Source organism: Bubalus bubalis, chromosome 11 (genome assembly GCF_019923935.1).
Source record: "Bubalus bubalis isolate 160015118507 breed Murrah chromosome 11, NDDB_SH_1, whole genome shotgun sequence".
Lineage (NCBI taxonomy): Eukaryota > Metazoa > Chordata > Mammalia > Artiodactyla > Bovidae > Bubalus > Bubalus bubalis.
This window is the reverse complement of record NC_059167.1, coordinates 65,144,587-65,165,838: the sequence shown is the minus strand read 5'-3', so window position 1 is coordinate 65,165,838 and position 21,252 is coordinate 65,144,587. Positions and strand designations below refer to the sequence as shown.

At 41.0% G+C, this 21,252-nt stretch overlaps 2 protein-coding genes across 12 annotated transcripts in view; one reads left to right on the top strand and one right to left on the bottom strand.

Annotated features, from left to right (window-relative positions):
• The window catches only part of TTBK2 (tau tubulin kinase 2), a 145,376-nt gene that overhangs the window by 104,508 nt on the left and 19,616 nt on the right, over positions 1–21,252 (bottom strand). The window lies entirely within an intron of this gene.
• On the top strand, positions 11,568–13,935 carry LOC123328098 (periphilin-1-like). Its single transcript, XM_044925160.1, has 2 exons — positions 11,568–12,231; positions 13,875–13,935. Exons 1-2 carry the CDS (start codon positions 11,845–11,847, stop codon positions 13,908–13,910), a joined length of 423 nt encoding a protein of 140 aa, XP_044781095.1. The 5' UTR covers positions 11,568–11,844; the 3' UTR covers positions 13,911–13,935.

Here is a 21,252-nt window from a genome sequence, read left to right as displayed (position 1 = left end):
TGATATGTGGCTAGTACCCAGAATATATAAAGAATAATTCAACAAAATGGAAGTCAATAATTCAATCTAAAAATGGGCAAAAGGCCTGAATAAATATTTCTCCAAAAATATATACAAATAGCTAAAAAGCACATGAAAAAAATGCTCAAAATCTCTAATCATTCAGTCAGTTCAGTTCAGTCGCTCAGTCGTGTCAGACTCTTCGTGACCCCATGAATCGCAGCACGCCAGGCCACCCTGTCCATCACCAACTCCCGGAGTTCATTCAGACTCACGTCCATCGAGTCAGTACAGAACTACAAATCAAAACCACATGAAAAACTGCCCCATACCCACTAGAATGGCTACCATTAAAAGAAAGTATCAAGTGGTGACAAGGATGTGGAGAAATTAGAACACCTGTACACTGTGAGTGAGGATATAAAATGATGCAGCCACTATGAAAAATAGTTTGGGAGTTGTTAAAAAATTAAGCAGTCAATTCCCATATGATTTAGCAATTCCACTTCAGGGTATATACCCCAAGAATTGAAAGCAAGGACTCAGACAAATGTATTTGTGCACTCGTGCCCATAGCAGCATTATTCACAATAGCCATAAGGTGGAAGCAGCCCACACATCCATCTACAGATGTATGGATAAAGAAAATGTGGACTATACATACAACGTAATACTATTCAGTCTTAAAAAAGAAATCCTATCACATACTGCAACATGGCTGAGTGATAAAGCTAGTCACCAAACGACAAATAATTTTATAATTCCATTTATATGAGATATCCAGAGTAGTCAAACTCATGAAAATAGAAGAATGGTGGTTACTATGGGCAAGTGGAGAGAGGGGGAAAGGAGCACTGTTGTTCAATAGGTATAGAATTTTAGCTTTGCAAGATAAAGAACTTTTAGAAATCTATTTTGAAACAGTAATAAATACACTTAACACAACTGAATGGTATACTTAAAAATGATGAGGATGGTAAAATTTTGTTGTGTGTTCCTTATCACAGTAAAAAAAAAAGAAAAAAAAAAAAAAAAACTATGGGCCCCCTAGAGGAGAATCTGGTAATATTCAGCATAATAAGATAATTTACATTTAAACTCCAATCTAGCAGGGCTTCCCAGGTGGTGCTAGTGGTAAAGAACCCACCTACCAATGCAGGAGACATAAGTGATGCAGGTTTGATCCCTGGGTCGGGAAGATCCACTGGAGGAGAGCTTGGCAACCCACTCCAGTATTCTTGCCTGGAGAATCCCATGGACAGGGTAGCCTAGCGGGCTACAGTCCACAGAGTAGCAAAGAATCACACACGACTGAAGCGATTTAGCATGCACTCCAGCAATTCCACTTCAGGGAACCTATTTCCAAGGTACCATGGTGAAAATATGTGAAATGAATTCTTCATAAGCCTTTTCACTATAACATTATTTGTAATTACAAAAAACCAGGGGAAAACTAACAGTCCATATTGGTTGAATATAAAATGTTTCACTAAGGTAATGGAGTACTAGTCCAGGAATAACAGATATATTGACAAAGAGTGACTTTCAGGATAAATTGTTAAGTGAAAAAAAAATAAGATGCAGTGATGTGTTTACAGTATACTACCTTTTATGTAAAAGGGTAAATGTTAAGTATATTAGCATATTTGCTTTCATTTTTTTTTAAAAGGAAGGAAAAGCCAAAATGTGATAAAAATGATAGCAGAGATCAGTAAATTTTTTCAGTAAAGGGACAAATAATAAATATTTCAGTTTTTACAAGCCATATAACCTGTCACAGCTACTTAGCTTGGCCGTTTTAGCAAAAAAGAAGACAAAGACAATACATAAACAAAAGAGTATGTCTTCCAACAAAAATTCATTTACAAAAAGAGATAGGTGGCCAAATGTGGCCTGCAGGTTATTGTTTGCCAACCTTTCCCAGAAGGAGAAACTATGATGGAGGGGATACGGATAGAAGTTAAGACTTCTAAGAATGTACTTTGTAACAGAGTTTAGATTCTGGAATAAAAATTGTTGTTTTACACATGAGAAAAAAATTCCTATACGCCAAATTCAAGAAAGTACCATAGCAACAAGTACTCTGGCCACTTGATGTGAAGAGCCAACTCAGTGAAAAGACCCTGATGCTGGGAAAGATTGAGGGCAGGAGGAAAAGAGGGCATCAGAGGGTGAAATGGTTGGCTAGCATCACTGACCCAATGGACATGAGTTTGAGCAAATTCCAGGAGATAGTGAAGGACAGGGAAGCCTGGAGTGCTGCAGTCCATGGGGTCGTAAAGAGTTGGACTCGACTTAGCAACTGAACAACAAAAGCAAAAAGTAATCATCAGAACCTGCTTTAAACTCATCCCAGTCTTATCAATGACAGCTTCAAACTAGTAACCACAATTCAGAAGGTCAACCAACACAACCACATTTCATAACCACATATCAAAAGTTCAACCACTTCCTAAACAGTCCCACTTCACCAATCCCTGAACTCTAAGTTTCACAGCTCTCCTCTGAATGAGAGCAATAAAGTCAGCATTTTGTTCAGACACTAAGTGGTGACTTCTTTGTTCAAGACAATTAAAAGATAAATCAAGAGAAAAAAATACTAAAAATGAAAGGAGTACCATCTCTAAAAATTAAAAATAAACCAAGAACCCTCTGCTTATCAAGTATGTGGCATTATCACACAGAAAATAACTCAAGGGGCTTTGATTGCATAACTCCTAATCAGATATATCTTAAGTAAAAAAAGAATTATAAAGAAATCTTAAAACTACATTTAGTAGTTCTACTGTTAGAAATGATATCAATTCTGTTATTTAAAACCTATTATAGAGCTTCCCTAGTAGCTTAGTTGGTAAAGAATCTGCCTGCAATGCAGGAGACCCAGGTTTGATCCCTGGGTCAGGAAGGTCCCCTGGAGAAAGAAATGGCAGCCCACTCAAGTACTCCTGCCTGGAGAAGTCCATGGACAGAGGAGCCTGGCAGGCCACAGTCCATGGGATCACAGAGTCAGATGCAACTGTGTGACTAACTTTCACTTTTCATAGGTATATTGCAAGGCAGAAAAAAAAATCTAAAATAATGGCTAAAATAACCTCTCAAAAGTTTTGTATAAGACATAAAACAATAGACTGAAGAACCTTAATTAAATAGGATAGGCACACAAGATAGAAAATAATCCATTTCCAAACACATCAAAACCAAACTGCTGAAAATTAAACACAAAGAAAAACTTGATTTCCCTGGTGATCCAGTGGTTAAGAATCCATCTTTCAGTGCAGAGAACCTGGATGTGATTCCTGGGCGGGGAACTAATACTCCACCTGCCACAGGACAACTAAGCCTGCACACCACAACTACTGAGCCCGTGCAACTCAACCAAGGCCACGCAACTGCAACTCCTGAGGCCACGTGCCACAACCACAGAATCCATGTGCCGCAGCAAAAGATTCTGGCTGGCAAGTAAGCCTCCACGTGGCCACAAATAAACAAATGGTTTTTTAAAAACAGCCAGAGGAAAATGACATATTCCTTACTGGGAACATTAATTCAATTGACTGTGACTTTCTCATAATAAAACATGGGGGTCAACAAGAAATAGAAAAACATGTTTAAAGTACTTAAAGTAAAAAAGTACTGTCAACCAGAATTCTACGCCCAGAGAAAATATCCTTCAGGGATAAGGACACTCTTAGATAAATGAAAATTAAGGTTATGTATTGTCAGCAGAGCTGCTGTGAAAGGATCACCAAAGAAACTTCTTCAGAGAAAAAAATATGACAGAGGGGAACCTGGACTAATAGGAATGAATGAAGAAAAACAGAAATCTAGGTAAATACAATAGACTAATCTCCTCTTAATTAAAAAAAACCATGCTTGAAAACTAAGAGCTAAAATTCTAACACTATCTAAAACGATTTTCAACGTATACAGATATAACAAGACAAAGCTAGTGGAGGTGATGGAATTCCAGTTGAACTATTTCAAATCTTAAAAGATGATGCTGTGAAAGTCTTGCACTCAATATGCCAGCAAATTTGGAAAACTCAGCAGTGACCACAGGACTGGGAAAGGTCAGTTTTCACTCCAATCCCAAAGAAAGGTAATCCCCAAAAATGCTCAAACTATCACACAATTGCACTCATCTCACACGCTAGTTAAGTAATGCTCAAAATTCTTCAAGCCAGGCTTCAACAATACGTGAACCATGAACTTCCAGATTTTCAAGCTGGTTTTAGAAAAGGCAGAGGAACCAGAGATCAAATTGCCACATCTGCTAGATCATTAAAAAAGCAAGAGAGTTCCAGAAAAACATCTATTTCTGCTTTATTGACTATGCCAAAGCCTTTGACTGTATGGATCACAATAAACTCTGGAAAATTCTTGAAGAGATGGGAATACCAGACCACTTGACCTGCCTGTTGAGAAATCTGTATGCAGGTCAGGAAGCAACAGTTGGAACTAGACATGGAACAACAGACTGGTTCCAAATAGGAAAAGGAGTATGTCAAGGCTGTACACTGTCACCCTGCTTGTTTATCTTATATGCAGAGTACATCATGTGCTTGGGCTAGATGAAGCACAAGCTGGAGATTGCTGGGAGAAATATCAATCACCTCAGATATGCAAGGAGAAGGCAATGGCACCCACTCCAGTACTCTTGCCTGGAGAATCCCATGGATGGAGAAGGCTGGTAGGCTGCACTCCATGGGGTCGCTAAGAGTCAAGCCGGCACATTGCATATTGAGTGAGGATCTGGAATAGCTCAACTGGAATTCTATCACTTCCGGGAGCCACCGTGAGGCACTCCGCCCATGACAAAGGTCATGAGGAAGGAGGCTCGGCATACGCAAAGGCGGGATCGAGCCTCAGGAGTCCCCCTGGAAATTCTCGAGCATCTACCCCCAAAACCAGAGTCTGCCTACTTTCTGCTTTGTGCTTTCACCTACACCTCTGACTTTACGGGGGGCTGTCCCCCACTACCTCTCTCTGAAAAAAGAGTTAGCTCACAGCTCCAGTTAATAATTCCTGGGTGTGACAGTGTTTAACCTACAAACTCCTTTGGAAATCCTCTAGCCTGCCTGAATGGGTTTTTCCGGCCACATGTGATTGTTCAGAGCCTCCCAACTGTGAGAGGCAGGAGATGTTCTAAACTGCCTAAACACAGATTCCTTTGAGTAGTTAAAAGATTGATTAGAAAATGTATTGGTGAAGGGTTTTTCACTTGTTGGGCCAATGTTTGCTGCTAAGTCTCCATACTCCTACTGTGTCCTTGGCAGTGTATTGATTGATGTAATGGGTGTATAGAAATGTAAAATGCAGCTTTGTTCAATGCTTTTTGGAAGGCTGGCGCCTGACTTTGGAATAATCACCTTTAGAGAAAGATAAGTTTCTTAAAATGTTAACAGGCCTCCGGGCCAGAAGATGATGTCTATCACCTGAACTTTTGCATATGATAAGTTTACAGGAAAAAGCCTGGCTTGCTGCATGACTCTACCCCTTCCCCCATTATCCTCTATGCATAACTTAAGGTATAAAAACTACTTTGGAAAATAAAGTGCGGGCCTTGTTCACTGAAACTTGGTCTCCCCATGTCATTCTTCCCTTTAACTTCTGGCTGAGCGTCCATCTGGAGCGTGGATGTCCTCTGCGACCATTTATTTGCCTGGGCTTCTAAGACCCACTCGAGAAGGTGTCTAAGGTGGGGCACCTTCCGCTATTCGAGAGGGCGCCTGCGGCCTCCGTGGTCAGAGCTAACCTGGTGTCACGGGTTATATTGATTTTCCGCGTAAACCAAGCCACTCAGCTTCTTTTCTCCACTGAATTTTCTTACTGAGCTATCCTTATTTCAGCCGCTTTTCTCCACTGAATTTCCTCACTGAGCTATCCTTATTATATTACTCTTTGTATCCTTAATTAAAGTGTAATTAAGCAGTTATTCCCTGACCCTCGCCTAGCCGTCTCTCCTTCGAATACCCTGGATCAGCCGGGGCTGGACCCCGGCAGGTGGCGCCCGAGACAGGATTTTCGAAGGTAAGCTCCCTGCAATTAGGGTCATCAGCTCTATTTGCTCCCCGTTCTCGGAACAACTGGGTCATCAGCTCTCTTGTTCCCCCACGGAGCAGTTTGGGTCATCAGCTCTACTGCTCCCCCCTCGGAACAGTTTGGGTCATCAGCCTTCTGTTTCCCCCCCGGGACAATCTGGGTCACCAGCTCTATTGTCCTTCCAGTGTTCGGGACGGCTAGGACCCCACTCAAGGGTGCCGCGGACCCCCCTGTAGGATAGACAGGGCTGAGGAGTGGGAAGTGTTGAAAGTGTTGAAGACTTAGAGAAAACGGTTTCTGAAGTTAAAAGGCCAAAGAAAGGCCTGATCTTTTGATAGCTAAAAGCAAAATCCTCTATTATACTTAATTTTCTGACATGGGTAACACTGAATCAAATGAAAGACAGCTCTTTATAGGAGTAGTTTTACAGTTATTAAATAAAAGAGGAATTAAAGTTAAAAAATCTACCATTCAATCATTTTTTTCCTTTGTACAAGAACACTGTCCCTGGTTTCCAGACGAAGGCTCTGTTAACTTAGATGTCTGGGAGAAAGTAGGAAAACAGCTAAAAACTTACCATGCCGAACATGGCTCAGAAAAGGTGCCTAATGACGCCTTTTCCTTATGGAATATCATTAGAGATGTCTTAGACCCTGCCCCGGATTCAGAAAAAGTACATCTTAAAAGGGATAGTGAAGAAAATGCTGTAGCTAAACCTGCCCCTGATTCTAAAAGAGTAACCCTTAAAGAGGAAAGTGAGGTCGAAACTGTAGTTAAACCTGAGGAAAATGAGAAAAACGAAGACCCACCTGACTATCGGCAACTAAGAAAAATGTTAGCAGCCATGACTACTCAGGAACAACTTAAAGATAGGGATGAGAAACAAGATCAGCCTTCCCCAAAAGGAAAAGAGAATTTAGACGAGATAACAACTAAATATCACTCCGATGAAGATTGGCATCTCTTAAACAAAGATGCCCCAAAAAGCCTAAGAGAAACTTCCCCTATCAGGCCATCTGCTCCAAGGAACCTAAGGGAAACGTCTCCCATTAGGCCATATGCCCCTAGGGATTTCCAAGAGACCTTCCCAGTTACTCCATATGTAACCTCTGGATACCAAACAGTTCAAAGAGCTCCAGAGTACAGAGCAGAGAATATGGAACCCATGCCTTTGCCACCACCTCCCATACCAAGCCGTACAGGTCCTATTAAACCCGCATTATTGCCGCCACCTCCCTATCGAAGTGGGAGAGCTCCAATATCGATCCCACGGAGACGGGCCTTCTCTGTCCCTGGCGAGAAATTCGATCCCCAACTTCAGGCTTGTTTCCCTTTAATTTTTGACAATGATGAAAGAGAACAAAAGGCTATCGACTGGGAGCCTGTTTCCTTTCAATTGGTCAAAGAACTTAAAAATGCATGTATTTCATATGGGCCTAAAGCCCCATATACGATGCAGCTAGTAGAAAATTTAGCAGGCCAATGGTTAACACCTCGAGAGTGGAAAACAATTGCTAAGGCCTGCCTGTCCGGAGGACATTTCATACTTTGGAAATCTGAATATGATGATCTCGCTCGTATATATGCTTTTTCTAACCAAAATACTGACCTTAAACATATCACTGAACCTATATTACTTGGACAGACCGACTACCCCTCGTATGACGAACAGATGAAATTAGATAGGACTGCTATACAACAGGTGGCTGATTGTGCCTTTACTGCCTGGCGCTCATTGCCCGATGGTAAGGCATCTGGTACTGCTCTATCTGATATTAAACAAAAGTCAGAAGAGCCATTTGAAGACTTTGTCTCACGACTCTCAGAAGCTGTCCAGAGAATAATTTCCGATTCCGAGGGAGCTAAATTATTAACAAAACACTTGGCCTTTGAAAATGCTAATTCCACCTGCCAGGCTATATTGCGCCCTATTAGAAGAACTGGATCCTTAATTGATTATATGAAACAGTGTGCAGATGTAGGACCGTCAATGCTACAGGGTGTTGCTATAGCTGCAGCAATAAAAGGGAATTCTTATCAGCAGGCAGTCCAAACTTTTTTTACTAACAAGAATAAGCCATCACAAGGCGATCCCAATAACCAAGGCAGGAATGCATTCCCTAGAACTTGTTTTTCCTGTGGCCAGGAGGGACACACTTTTCGTGAGTGCCCTCAAAGAACACCCAGTTCTTATCTGCCTAATCCGGCCCAACCGGCTGCGTCTGCTCCGCAAAACCCTGCCCCCCTGCCCATTAATCCTAGGTCTCTTTGCCCTCGCTGCCAGAGAGGATATCATTGGGCAAGGGACTGTAGGTCACGATTCCATAGAAATGGAGTCTTTTTAGGCCCCGACCAGCAGTCGGGAAACGGGTTGAGGGGCCAGCCCCAGGCCCCGACAACGATTGGGGCAGCCTCACTGAACCCATTCATTCCCTTCGTCCCGTCGCAGAGCTCATCAGAGCAACCCCAGGCAGTGCAGGACTGGACCTCAGTTCCACCACCTCAACAATATTAACACCAGATAGCCCCACTATAAAAATCCCTACAGGAGTTAAAGGCCCGTTACCAATAGGCCTGGTAGGAATTATACTAGGCAGAGGTTCCCTAGCTATGCAAGGTCTTACAATTATTCCTGGAGTAATTGACTCAGATTATACAGGAGAAATTCAGATAATGATTTCACCCCCGACTAAAACTTTCCAAATATATCAGGGACAGAGAATAGCCCAACTTTTACTTTTGCCTTATCATACTGCAATTGGGCAAACAGCCACCCAAAATGAAAGGCAGGACAAAGGATTTGGATCTAGTGACATGGCTTTTTGGGTAACAGAAATTACTAAGAAGCGTCCTATGAAATCTATTCTCGTTAGTGGCAAGTCTATTGAAGGACTATTAGATACAGGGGCAGACGTTTCTTGTATTTCTGGGAAAGACTGGCCCAGTTCCTGGCCCACACATACTACTGAAAATGATTTGGTGGGCATAGGAAGAGCTCCTGCAGTAGCTAAAAGTGCAAAAATTTTAGATTGGCAATTTGAGAATACCCGTGGAACATTCCAACCGTATGTAATTCCTTCACTCCCCTTTTCCCTGTGGGGGAGAGATGTGCTGTCTCAAATGGGCATGTTACTTTTTAGCCCTGATGATAAAGTAACTTTTCAAATGCTACAAATGGGCTATGACCCCTCAAAAGGGTTAGGTAAACAGCAGACAGGAATAATTGAGCCAATTTGCCCGGCTCCTCGAAAGTTCCGTACTGGATTAGGGTATCCAAATTTTTGATGGAGGCCATTGTTTTTGCTGCCGACCCCATTACGTGGAAATCTCAAGACCCGGTGTGGGTAGAACAATGGCCTCTGACTAAAGAAAAACTACTGGCAGCCAAAGCGTTAATTTCTGAACAACTAGGATTGGGACATATTGAGCCCTCCAATAGCCCCTGGAATACTCCTATTTTTGTTATTAAGAAAAAATCTGGCAAGTGGCGACTTTTACAAGATTTAAGAGCTATTAATGCCACTATGGAAGATATGGGGGCCTTACAACCTGGGCTTCCTTCCCCAGTAGCCATCCCAGAAGGATATAATATTATTGTAATTGATTTGCAAGACTGTTTTTTCACCATCCCCTTAAATGCTGAGGATAAAAAGCGATTTGCCTTTAGTTTACCAGCAGAAAATTTTAAACAGCCTCATTTAAGGTTTCAATGGAAAGTGTTGCCCCAGGGAATGAAAAATAGCCCTACTCTATGTCAAAAATTTGTTAATGCTGCTTTAGAAGATGTTAGAGCTAAATATGAACAGGTCTATATGATTCACTATATGGATGATATTTTAATAGCTCATCCTGATAGAGCTCATTTACAAACTGTCCTCCAGGATTTGACCCAGGCATTAACAGACAGAGGCTTAAAAATTGCCCCAGAGAAAATTCAAGTCAATCCGCCCATAACTTACTTAGGACGGGTTATCAATTCAGAAACTGTGACTCATGCCCCATTAAAATTGAGAAAAGATCATCTTATTACTTTAAATGATTATCAAAAACTTTTAGGCGACATTAATTGGATCAGACCTTATTTAAAATTAACCACTGCTGAATTAAAACCTCTTTTTAACATTTTACGCGGGGATCCTGATCCAACTTCTAAGAGACAATTAACTGCTGAGGCTCAGGAGGCCTTAGAAAAAGTGGAAGCAGCTTTATCCGATAGCTATGTAAAAAGAGTTAATTTACAAACAAATTGGCAATTCCTCTGCCTAGCTACTCCAACAGCACCTACAGGAGTTTTATGGCAAAATGGCCCCCTAGAATGGGTCCATCTCCCCGCCCAGGCTAAAAAAGTAGTGGCCTCTTATCCAGGACTGATAGCTACGTTGATATTGAAAGGGAGAAAACGTAGCATTGAATTATTTGGTAAAGAACCAGCAGAAATTGTGATTCCATATAATAAAGAACAACTTGATGCTCTTCTAATGTTTGATGAGAATTGGCAGATTGCTATAGGAAATTATTTTGGCCAAATTCTGCATCATTTACCTTCACATGTTTTGCTAAATTTTATGTCTAAACACCCGGTTATTTTTCCTGTTAGATGTAAATACTCTCCCATCTCAGATGCTCAAATGGTTTTTACTGACGGATCTGCTAATGGCAGAGCTTCTATAGTTACAAAAGATCAGCGTAAAGTTTTACACACGCAGGAGACTTCGGCCCAGAGAGCTGAACTCACAGCTGTTATAGAGGCCTTTGTTACGTTTGCAGAGGAGGAATTTAATCTTTACTCTGATTCTCAGTATGTGGTCAGGCTGTTTCCACATATTGAGACTGCGGTCCTGCCCGAGAACAAAACTGCAATATTTCACTTGTTAACTAAACTGCAGCAGCAAATTTGGAAACGAAGCCGAGCATATTTTATTGGACACATTCGGGCTCATTCCGGATTGCCCGGCCCTTTAAATGCCTTTAATGATTTGGCTGACTTGTTAACTAGAAGTACAGTGGCTACTGTGATTGAGGAGGCCAGAGCCTCTCATTCACTCCACCATCAAAATGCTACTGCGCTAAGATATCAATTTCAGATTCCTCGAGAATCTGCTCGGGAGATTGTTCGTTCCTGTTCTCATTGCCCCACTACTGTAAATAGTTTACCTATGGGAGTTAATCCTCGCGGTCTTAAACCTAATGCACTCTGGCAGATGGATGTAACTCATGTCTCTTCATTTGGAAAATTGTCTTTTGTTCATGTAACTGTAGATACTTTTTCTCATGTTATTATTGCAACTGCTCGCACAGGGGAAGCAGTTAAAGATGTAATACAACATCTCTTTACTTGTTTCTCATATATGGGTCTGCCAAAAGCCTTGAAAACTGATAATGCTCCTGCTTACACATCTAAGTCTTTTCAGGAATTTTGTCTAAAGTTTCAAATTAAACATAATACAGGCATTCCTTATAATCCCCAGGGACAAGCCATTGTGGAAAGAGCACACCAAACATTAAAAATCCAAATTCAAAAATTAAAAGAAGGGGAGTTTAAGTATAGCTCTCCCCATCAAATCTTGCAACATGCTCTTTTCGTAATAAATATTTTAAATGCCGATTCGGCCGGAATTACTGCAATGCTTCGCCATTGGTGCCCTGAGCAGCTGAATGCAAAACCATTAGTTAAATGGAAGGACCTCCTTTCCGGACAATGGAAAGGTCCCGACCCATTGTTAACCAGTGGTCGAGGATATGCTTGCATTTTTCCACAGGACGCAGATTCTCCAATTTGGGTTCCAGACAGATTGATTCGCCATGTCTCAGCCCCTCGGATACCGGATTCCCCAGCTGCCGCGACCCCGAAAAAGGAAGGGACCTCCTCTGCCTTCACTCCCCCCGCCAGCACGGGAAACGCCGCCGGCGTCGGGACAACTGACATCGGAGATCCCGGATGAGCAAGGAACGGATCCACCCACCAAGCAGATGTCTCAACTTCATATACAGGATATTGCTCCTCCCGATCCTTTGCCTCACAAAAGGGTGTCAGGCCGCCTGACTCGGGCGACCCGGAATGCCTCCATACCTACTTGGGGACAAATAAAAACACTCTGCCACCAGGCACGGGGAATAGCTTCCTTACAGGGATCTCCAGCTTCTCCTGAGAAACTGTTTATTGCCATGCTTGCTTTGCTTTCCTGTCAGGTAAGCGCCTCCCCTATTCCAACCAAATATTGGGCGTATCTCCCAGATCCTCCAACTTTCCAAGTTGTTACTTGGGATAATGAGCCTATACGGGTCAACACAGACCAACCCCAGCTCTTGGGAGGATCCTATACTTCTTACACTAGAGATAAATATCCTATTAACTTCAACTATACCTTCAGGGGATTAACAGGTGATTTCCCTGTTTGCTTTAACTTCCCCAATGACCTTAGAAGCTTTATTACCCCCACCAAAGAAGGATGTGTTGGGGCCTCTAAAAAAATAATTATAACAGATTCCTGGTCTTTACGTCATCGATCAGCTTGGGTATTATTGGCTCGTATGCCCGGGATCCTTGACCCCTATGTAACCCTGCATTCCAAATCTCCACCAAAATATCCGAATTGTTATAAGGTTGCTCCTTCAGAGAAAGTATGGAACACCATAGACAGTCGTACAGGGTATCCGACTTGGACATCTTGTACTTATGATTCAAGGATTGATTATAGGATACCAGGAGGTGGAGATTATACTATTCAGGACTGGAGCAACCCGAATCCAGGTGAGGATCCATTGGCCAATGATACATTTGAGGGCAGATTCGAGAATTGGGATAGGATTCCTCTTCCTTGGCCAACACATGCCACTAGAAGGCATCGTAATCAATTTGTTCCTCCCATGCTGTCTTATACAACGAAGAAACAGACCTATTGGCAACCTGATATTTGGAGAGCCCTTGCTGCTACTGCTCCTGTCTCCTTGTACCGCCCAGATAGCAATTCTACTTATTCTGTTTTAGCTTGTCTACCCTCCCCTTATGTTTTTCTTTTTACTAATGACTCCAAGAAGCTTAATGTACGCATGAATTATTCAGGTGGACCTAATATAGTAACTTGTGAACAATGTATGCTTTCATCTTGTTTGACCCCTCAATATAATGTTTGCTCTTTTGTGGTGTTACATCGCCCACCCTATCTCATGATACCTGTGACAGTGACTAGCCACTGGTATGACAATTACGGCCTTGCCGTGTTACAACAACTACGAGATTTAATGCGACAACGGCGATTTGTGGGCTTACTTATTTTAGGAATATCGGCTTTGATAGCAGCAATTACTTCTGTTACTGCGGCAGCAATATCATTGAGTCAACAAGTGCATACTGCCCAATATGTTGATACCATGTCTAAAAATGTCTCTTTAACTCTAGCAACACAGGAAGTTATAGATAGAAAATTGGAGATGAGAGTAGATGCCTTAGAAGAGGCAATAATGCATATTGGGACTGAGTTACAGGCGTTAAAAGTGAAAATGGCTCTGTCTTGCCACGCTGATTACCGGTGGATATGCGTGACATCTTTAAAGGTAAATGAGACAGATTATGAATGGGAAAAAATAAAAAATCATATCTCAGGTGTTTGGAACAGCTCTGACATTGGCCTGGACTTAGGGAAACTTCATAATCAAATACAGACCCTGGAACACTCTCGACTGGATTTTACTGCCGCTGGGGCAGCTAATGACTTTTTTCACACTTTCTCTGACTTCATTTCAGGAAAAAACATTCTGTCTAATATCCTTGGATACATCGCTGCTGGTGCTTTAGTTTTGCTTCTCATATTCATTCTTCCTTGTATTGTCAGGATTCTTCGGCAGAACATTCAGAAGCTCGCGACTGAGCTGCATCTGGCTGTTTTAAGAAATAAAAAAGGGGGAGATGCTGGGAGCCGGCACATTGCATATTGAGTGAGGATCTGGAATAGCTCAACTGGAATTCTATCACTTCCGGGAGCCACCGTGAGGCACTCCGCCCATGACAAAGGTCATGAGGAAGGAGGCTCGGCATACGCAAAGGCGGGATCGAGCCTCAGGAGTCCCCCTGGAAATTCTCGAGCATCTACCCCCAAAACCAGAGTCTGCCTACTTTCTGCTTTGTGCTTTCACCTACACCTCTGACTTTACGGGGGGCTGTCCCCCACTACCTCTCTCTGAAAAAAGAGTTAGCTCACAGCTCCAGTTAATAATTCCTGGGTGTGACAGTGTTTAACCTACAAACTCCTTTGGAAATCCTCTAGCCTGCCTGAATGGGTTTTTCCGGCCACATGTGATTGTTCAGAGCCTCCCAACTGTGAGAGGCAGGAGATGTTCTAAACTGCCTAAACACAGATTCCTTTGAGTAGTTAAAAGATTGATTAGAAAATGTATTGGTGAAGGGTTTTTCACTTGTTGGGCCAATGTTTGCTGCTAAGTCTCCATACTCCTACTGTGTCCTTGGCAGTGTATTGATTGATGTAATGGGTGTATAGAAATGTAAAATGCAGCTTTGTTCAATGCTTTTTGGAAGGCTGGCGCCTGACTTTGGAATAATCACCTTTAGAGAAAGATAAGTTTCTTAAAATGTTAACAGGCCTCCGGGCCAGAAGATGATGTCTATCACCTGAACTTTTGCATATGATAAGTTTACAGGAAAAAAGCCTGGCTTGCTGCATGACTCTACCCCTTCCCCCATTATCCTCTATGCATAACTTAAGGTATAAAAACTACTTTGGAAAATAAAGTGCGGGCCTTGTTCACTGAAACTTGGTCTCCCCATGTCATTCTTCCCTTTAACTTCTGGCTGAGCGTCCATCTGGAGCGTGGATGTCCTCTGCGACCATTTATTTGCCTGGGCTTCTAAGACCCACTTGAGAAGGTGTCTAAGGTGGGGCACCTTCCGCTATTCGAGAGGGCGCCTGCGGCCTCCGTGGTCAGAGCTAACCTGGTGTCACGGGTTATATTGATTTTCCGCGTAAACCAAGCCACTCAGCTTCTTTTCTCCACTGAATTTTCTTACTGAGCTATCCTTATTTCAGCCGCTTTTCTCCACTGAATTTCCTCACTGAGCTATCCTTATTATATTACTCTTTGTATCCTTAATTAAAGTGTAATTAAGCAGTTATTCCCTGACCCTCGCCTAGCCGTCTCTCCTTCGAATACCCTGGATCAGCCGGGGCTGGACCCCGGCAGTCAGACACGACTGAGCGACTTCACTTTCACTTTTCACTTTCATGCATCATTGGAGAAGAAAATGGCAACCCACTCCAGTGTTCTTGCCTGGAGAATCCCAGGGATGGGGGAGCCTGGTGGGCTGCCGTCTACGGCGTCGCACAGAGTCGGACATGACTGAAGCGACTTAGCAGCAGCAGTAGCAACAGATATGCAGATGACACTACCCTTGTGGCAGAAAGTGAATAAGAACTAAAGAGCCTCATGATGAAAGTGAAAGAGGAGAGTGAAAAGTTGGCTTGAAGCTCAACGTTCAGAAAACTAATATCATGGCATCCAGTCCCATCATTTCATGACAAATATATGGGGAAAAGGTGGAAACAGTGGCTCACTTTATTTTGGGGGGCTCCAAAATCACTGCAGGTGGTGACTGCAGCCAAGAAATTTAAAAGACGCTTACTCTTTGGAAGGAAAGTTATGACCAACCTAGATAGCATATTCAAAAGCAGAAACACTACTTTGCCACCAAAGGTCCGTCTAGTCAAGGCTATGGTTTTTCCAGTAGTCATGTATGGATGTGAGAGTTGGACTATAAAGAAAGATGAGCGCCAAAAAATTGATGCTTTTGAACTGTGGTTGTTGGTGAAGACTCTTGAGAGTCCCTTGGACTTCAAGGAGATCCAACCAGTCCATACTAAAAGAGGTCAATCCTGAGTGTTCATTGGAAGGACTGAGGTTGAAGCTGAAACTCCAATACTTTGGCCACCTGATGCGAAGAGCTGACTCATTTGAGAAGACCCTGATGTTGGGAAAGATTGAATGCAGGAGGAGAAGGGGACGACAGAGGATGAGATGGTTGGATGGCATCACCAACTCAATGGATGTGAGATTAGGTAGACTCCAGGAATTGGTGATGGACAGGGAGGCCTGGCATGCTGCGGTCCATGGGCTCACAAAGAGTCGGACACAACTGAGCGACTGAACCGAACTGGTCAAGACAATCACAATGAAAAGACAGAACAGTAAAGAGATCTATATGACAGTGATTAGACTTCTGTACTCTACCTGATGTGGTGATATAATAATTCTAGTAGATTGTGGAAATTAAGTAGGTATACTGAAAACCCTACAAGAACCATTCAAAAAGAACTATATAAAAAAAGATATAATAAAAAGTAAAATAGATGAAATTTACAGTGCAAAGCCAAAACATGTTAAGATAATTCAAAAAAAGCTAAGAAAGGAGAAACAGGAGAACAAAAGCAGAGACCACAAACATAAGACAAAAATAATAAAATGCTTAGAGCTAAACTCAAATATACCTGTAATTACCTTAAATAGAAATGGCCTAAACACACAACTGAAAAGACAGAGATTATGAAGATGAGTATGATTTCTACAAGAAACTCACTTCAAAAATAACAGAAAACTTAGGCTAAAAACAAAGGTGTGCTCAGTTTTGCTCCAGTTTTCTTTACCCTCTAAACAGTTCAATCTTGGCACATTAGCATGCATTAGCAAAATTTTGGTGACATTTTTGTAGCCTGGCAGAATAGATTAACTTACAGCTATTTCACTTCAAAATATATTGAGTATGACTTCATATTAAGGCAGCAGTGGGTACAACATGGTAATACATTACTAACTTTAAACACTTATAAAAATGTAATGCACCAGTTTCCAGCATTTCCAGTGTGGGACCTCCTGTTCAAATATAATTTAATGTAACAAAATAGAATTTAGAAGTAAGGCTGTCTATTTGGTATTCAACTGTTTGCTACATCTTTAAAATTCTTCTCTGTCAGTCTATATTGGTTTTTAAATTATTATTATATTTCAGTTTCTTTGAGAACTTTTGCGTTTCATGAGTTTTGCTTTTATTATACAAGTATCATTATCAACTTATTTATGAATTTAAAAGGCAAAAGAATGGGGAAAGATATACCACACATAAAGCTGGAGAACCTATACAAATCTTCCTTGATTTATGATAGGTGAGGTATCCCATCATTAAGCTGAAAATACTGTAAGCCAAAAATGCATTCAAAACACTAATGTACCAAACATTGAAGCTTGGCCGAATCTACCTGAAACATACTTAGAACACTTAAATTAGCCTACAATCGAGCAAAATAATCTAACAAGTCTATTTTGTAATGAAATGTTGAATATCTCACATAATTTTCTGACTGCATTATTGGAAGTGAAAAACAGAATGGCTCTATAGGAAAAGAATGGCTGTAAATGTATTCACCATGATTGGTTTCTACTCAATCCATATCACTTTCACACCAGCGTAAAGTTGAAAAATTGCAAATTGAACCATAAGTCAGAACTGTTTGTATCACTATCAGACAATGTAGACTTCAGAGCAAAGAAAATCCCCAGAGATAAAGAGGGACATCACATAATCACAGAAGGCCAATTTACAAAGAAACTATAAATGTGCATGCATCTAAAAACAGCATCAAAATACATGAATCACATGAACAAGGTGAAAGAAGAAACAGGCAAACTCATAATTAGAGACTTCATCACTCCTGCCTCAAAAGAAATAGACAAAAATACCAGCAAGATATTTGAACAGAACTGAACAATAGTACTATGGTATAATAAAAACATATTGGGTCTTTATATTTGGTCTATAAATCTTTTTATCTCCAGCTCCTTTACAGAGCTTGGCATTTACTAAATGACAAGAATGCCTGTTATGCTAATGAGGGGACTCCTGAATCAGACAGACCAAACATGTGATTAGAGGGTTTAAACGTTTGGCCCAATCTCTAATCTCCAACCTCTAGGGAGAGTGGGCCTGGAGATGTGAATTCAATTACATGGACAATGATTTCATTTCTCATGTCTATCTAATGAAATCTTGATATTAAAAACACTGAGTAACAAGGCTCAGGGAGATTCCTGGTTGGTGAACATATTGATGTACCAAGAGGGTGATGTACCCTGATTCCATAAATACAGAAGTTCTTGTGCTTAGAATCCTTACAAAAAAAAAAACCAAAAACGAATCCTTACAAACTGGCCCTATGTACCTGTTCATCTGGTTGTTCATTTTTATTCTTTATAATAAAAACTTCTGGGCATACACACTGAGGAAACCAGAATTGAAAGAGACACGTGTACCCCAGTGTTCACTGCAGCACTGTTTATAATAGCCAGGACATGGAAGCAACCTAGATGTCCATCAGCAGATGAATGGATAAGAAAGCGGTGGTACATATACACAATGGAGTATTACTCAGCCATTAAAAAGAATACATTTGAATCAGTTCTAATGAGGTGGATGAAACTGGAGCCTATTATACAGAGTGAGGTAAGCCAGAAAGAAAAACACCAATACAGTATACTAATGCATATATATGGAATTTAGAAAGATGGTAACAATAACCCTGTATACGAGACAGCAAAAGAGACACTGATGTATAGAACATTCTTTTGGACTCTGTGGGAGAGGGAGAGGGTGGGATGATTTGGGAGAATGGCATTGAAACATGTATAATATCATATATGAAACGAGTCGCCAGTCCAGGTTCGATGCACAATACTGGATGCTAGGGGCTGGTGCACTGGGACGACCCAGAGGGATAGTACGGGGAGGGAGGAGGGAGGAGGGTTCAGGATGGGGAACATGTATATACCTGTGGCAGATTCATGTTGATGTATGGCAAAACCAATACAATATTGTAAAGTTAAAAAATACAATAAAATAAAAAGTTTGACAAAGACTATTCTAAATAATCTATAGATTAAAGAAAAAGTCTTTAGGTAAATTAGAAAATATGAATAAAAATTAAAACACAACAAAATTTGGTGGGATGTAGCTAAAGCCTTGGTTGGAGGGAAAATTAAAACATTAAAAACTTGTGTAACAGGACTTATCATTATAGACTCTACAAACATTAAAAAGTATAAAAGATCAATACTGCACACATAACCTGGACAACAATGGACCAATTTCTCAAAAGCTGCAAACCCAACAATTCACCCAAGACTAAAGGAAAAGTCTGAATTGTCCTGTTAAAAAAACTGAACCCATAATTCAAAACCTTCCCACAAAAGAATACAGAGATTTTTCCACTGCCAAATTCTATCAAATGTTAAAAAAAGATCTATACAATCTCTTCCAGAAATAGAAGGGTAGGAAATACACCCCAATTCATTTTATGAAGACAGCATTAGCCTGATATGAAAACAGTCATAAAGCTGGAGGGGAAAACAGTAATGCCCTGTACCCCACTCCAGTACTCTTGCCTGGAAAATCCCATGGACAGAGGGGCCTGGTGGGCTGCAGTCCATGGGGTCGCTAGGAGTTGGACACGACTGAGCGACTTCACTTTCACTTTTCACTTTCATGCGTTGGAGAAGGAAATGGCAACCCACTCCAGTGTTCTTGCCTGGAGAATCCCAGGGATGGGGGAGCCTGGTGGGCTGCTGTCTATGGGGTCTCACAGAGTCGGACACGACCGAAGCGACTTAGCAGCAGCAGCAGCAGTGTAGAAACTATAAAAATGATTTTAAAAAAAAAAACAATAAAAGACAATGCAAGAAAAACCAATCTTTCCCATGAACATCTATCAGTTCAGTTCAGTTACTCAGTCGTGTTTGACTCTTTGCAACCCCATGAACCGCAGCACACCAAGCCTCCCTGTCCATATACATAGACACAAAAATTCTCAACAAAATATTAGTAAATTAAATCCAGAAATACATAAAAAGCATTACACTTCAGTGCCACATGGTTTACTCTGGGGAAGTAAGACTTGTTTAATATTCAAAAATCAATTCATAAAATTCATCAGATTAACAGTCTAAAACAAAAAACAACATAATTATTATTTAATGCAGGAGAAGCATTTGACAAAATTCAAGTCATACATGATATAAACTCTTAGTAAACTAGGAGTGGAATGCAATTTTCTCAACCTGATAAAGGACAGTAAAAAAAAAAACGCTGCTCAAACTGATCAACATATTTAACAATATTCCAACTGAAATTCAAGGAAAAGCCATTACATAGACATGCTGATTCTAAAATTTATGTGGAAAGGTGGATCAGTCCTGGGTGTTCTTTGGAAGGAATGATGCTAAAGCTAAAACTCCAGGACTCTGGCCACCTCATGCAAAGAGTTGACTCATTGGAAAAGACTGATGCTGGGAGGGATTGGGCACAGGAGGAGGACGACAGAGGATGAGATGGCTGGATGGCATCACCGACTCAATGGATGAGTCTGAGTGAACTCTGGGAGTTGGTGATGGACAGGGAGGCCTGGCGTGCTGCGATTCATGGGGTCGCAAAGAGTCGGACACGACTGAGCGACTGAACTGAACTGAAAGGAACTAAAGTATCTAAAACAGTTTTGAAAGACAGTAATAAAGTTGGAGGAATCACAGTACATGATTTTAAGACTTAATACTATATAGTTACAGTAATCAAGCCAGTGTGCTATTGGCAAAGGGATAGTCATATTACAAATAAATGAAATACAATAGAGTGCATAAACACATCTACACAAATAGTTCAATTAAATTTTCAGCTTTTTAAAAATGCAAGTATAATCCACATACCGTATTTTAAAGTATACAATTCAGTGGTTTGTAGTATATTCACAAAGTCGTATATTCACCACCACTATCCAATTCCAGAACATTTTCACCAACCCAAAAAGAAACTTCATACTTATTAGCTGTCACTCTATTCGTTCCTTTCCCTGGTCCCTGGCAACCACTAGTCTATTTTCTGTCTCTCTAGCTTTGCCTATTCTAAGCCAAGCGGTATTTGACAAAGACGGAAAGGCCACTCGACACAGATAAGACAGAATTTTCAACGAAGTGTTGGAACAGTTGTAAGCTGTATGGAAAAAACAACCTCAATCTTAAACCTCAAACCTTACATAAAAAACTTAACTTAAAATGTATCACAGATCTAAATGTAAAACACAAAACATTTAAAAATAAACTTGTAATAAAACTTTGTGCAAAAGGTTTTGGACATGATACCTAAATCACATTTCATAAAAGAAA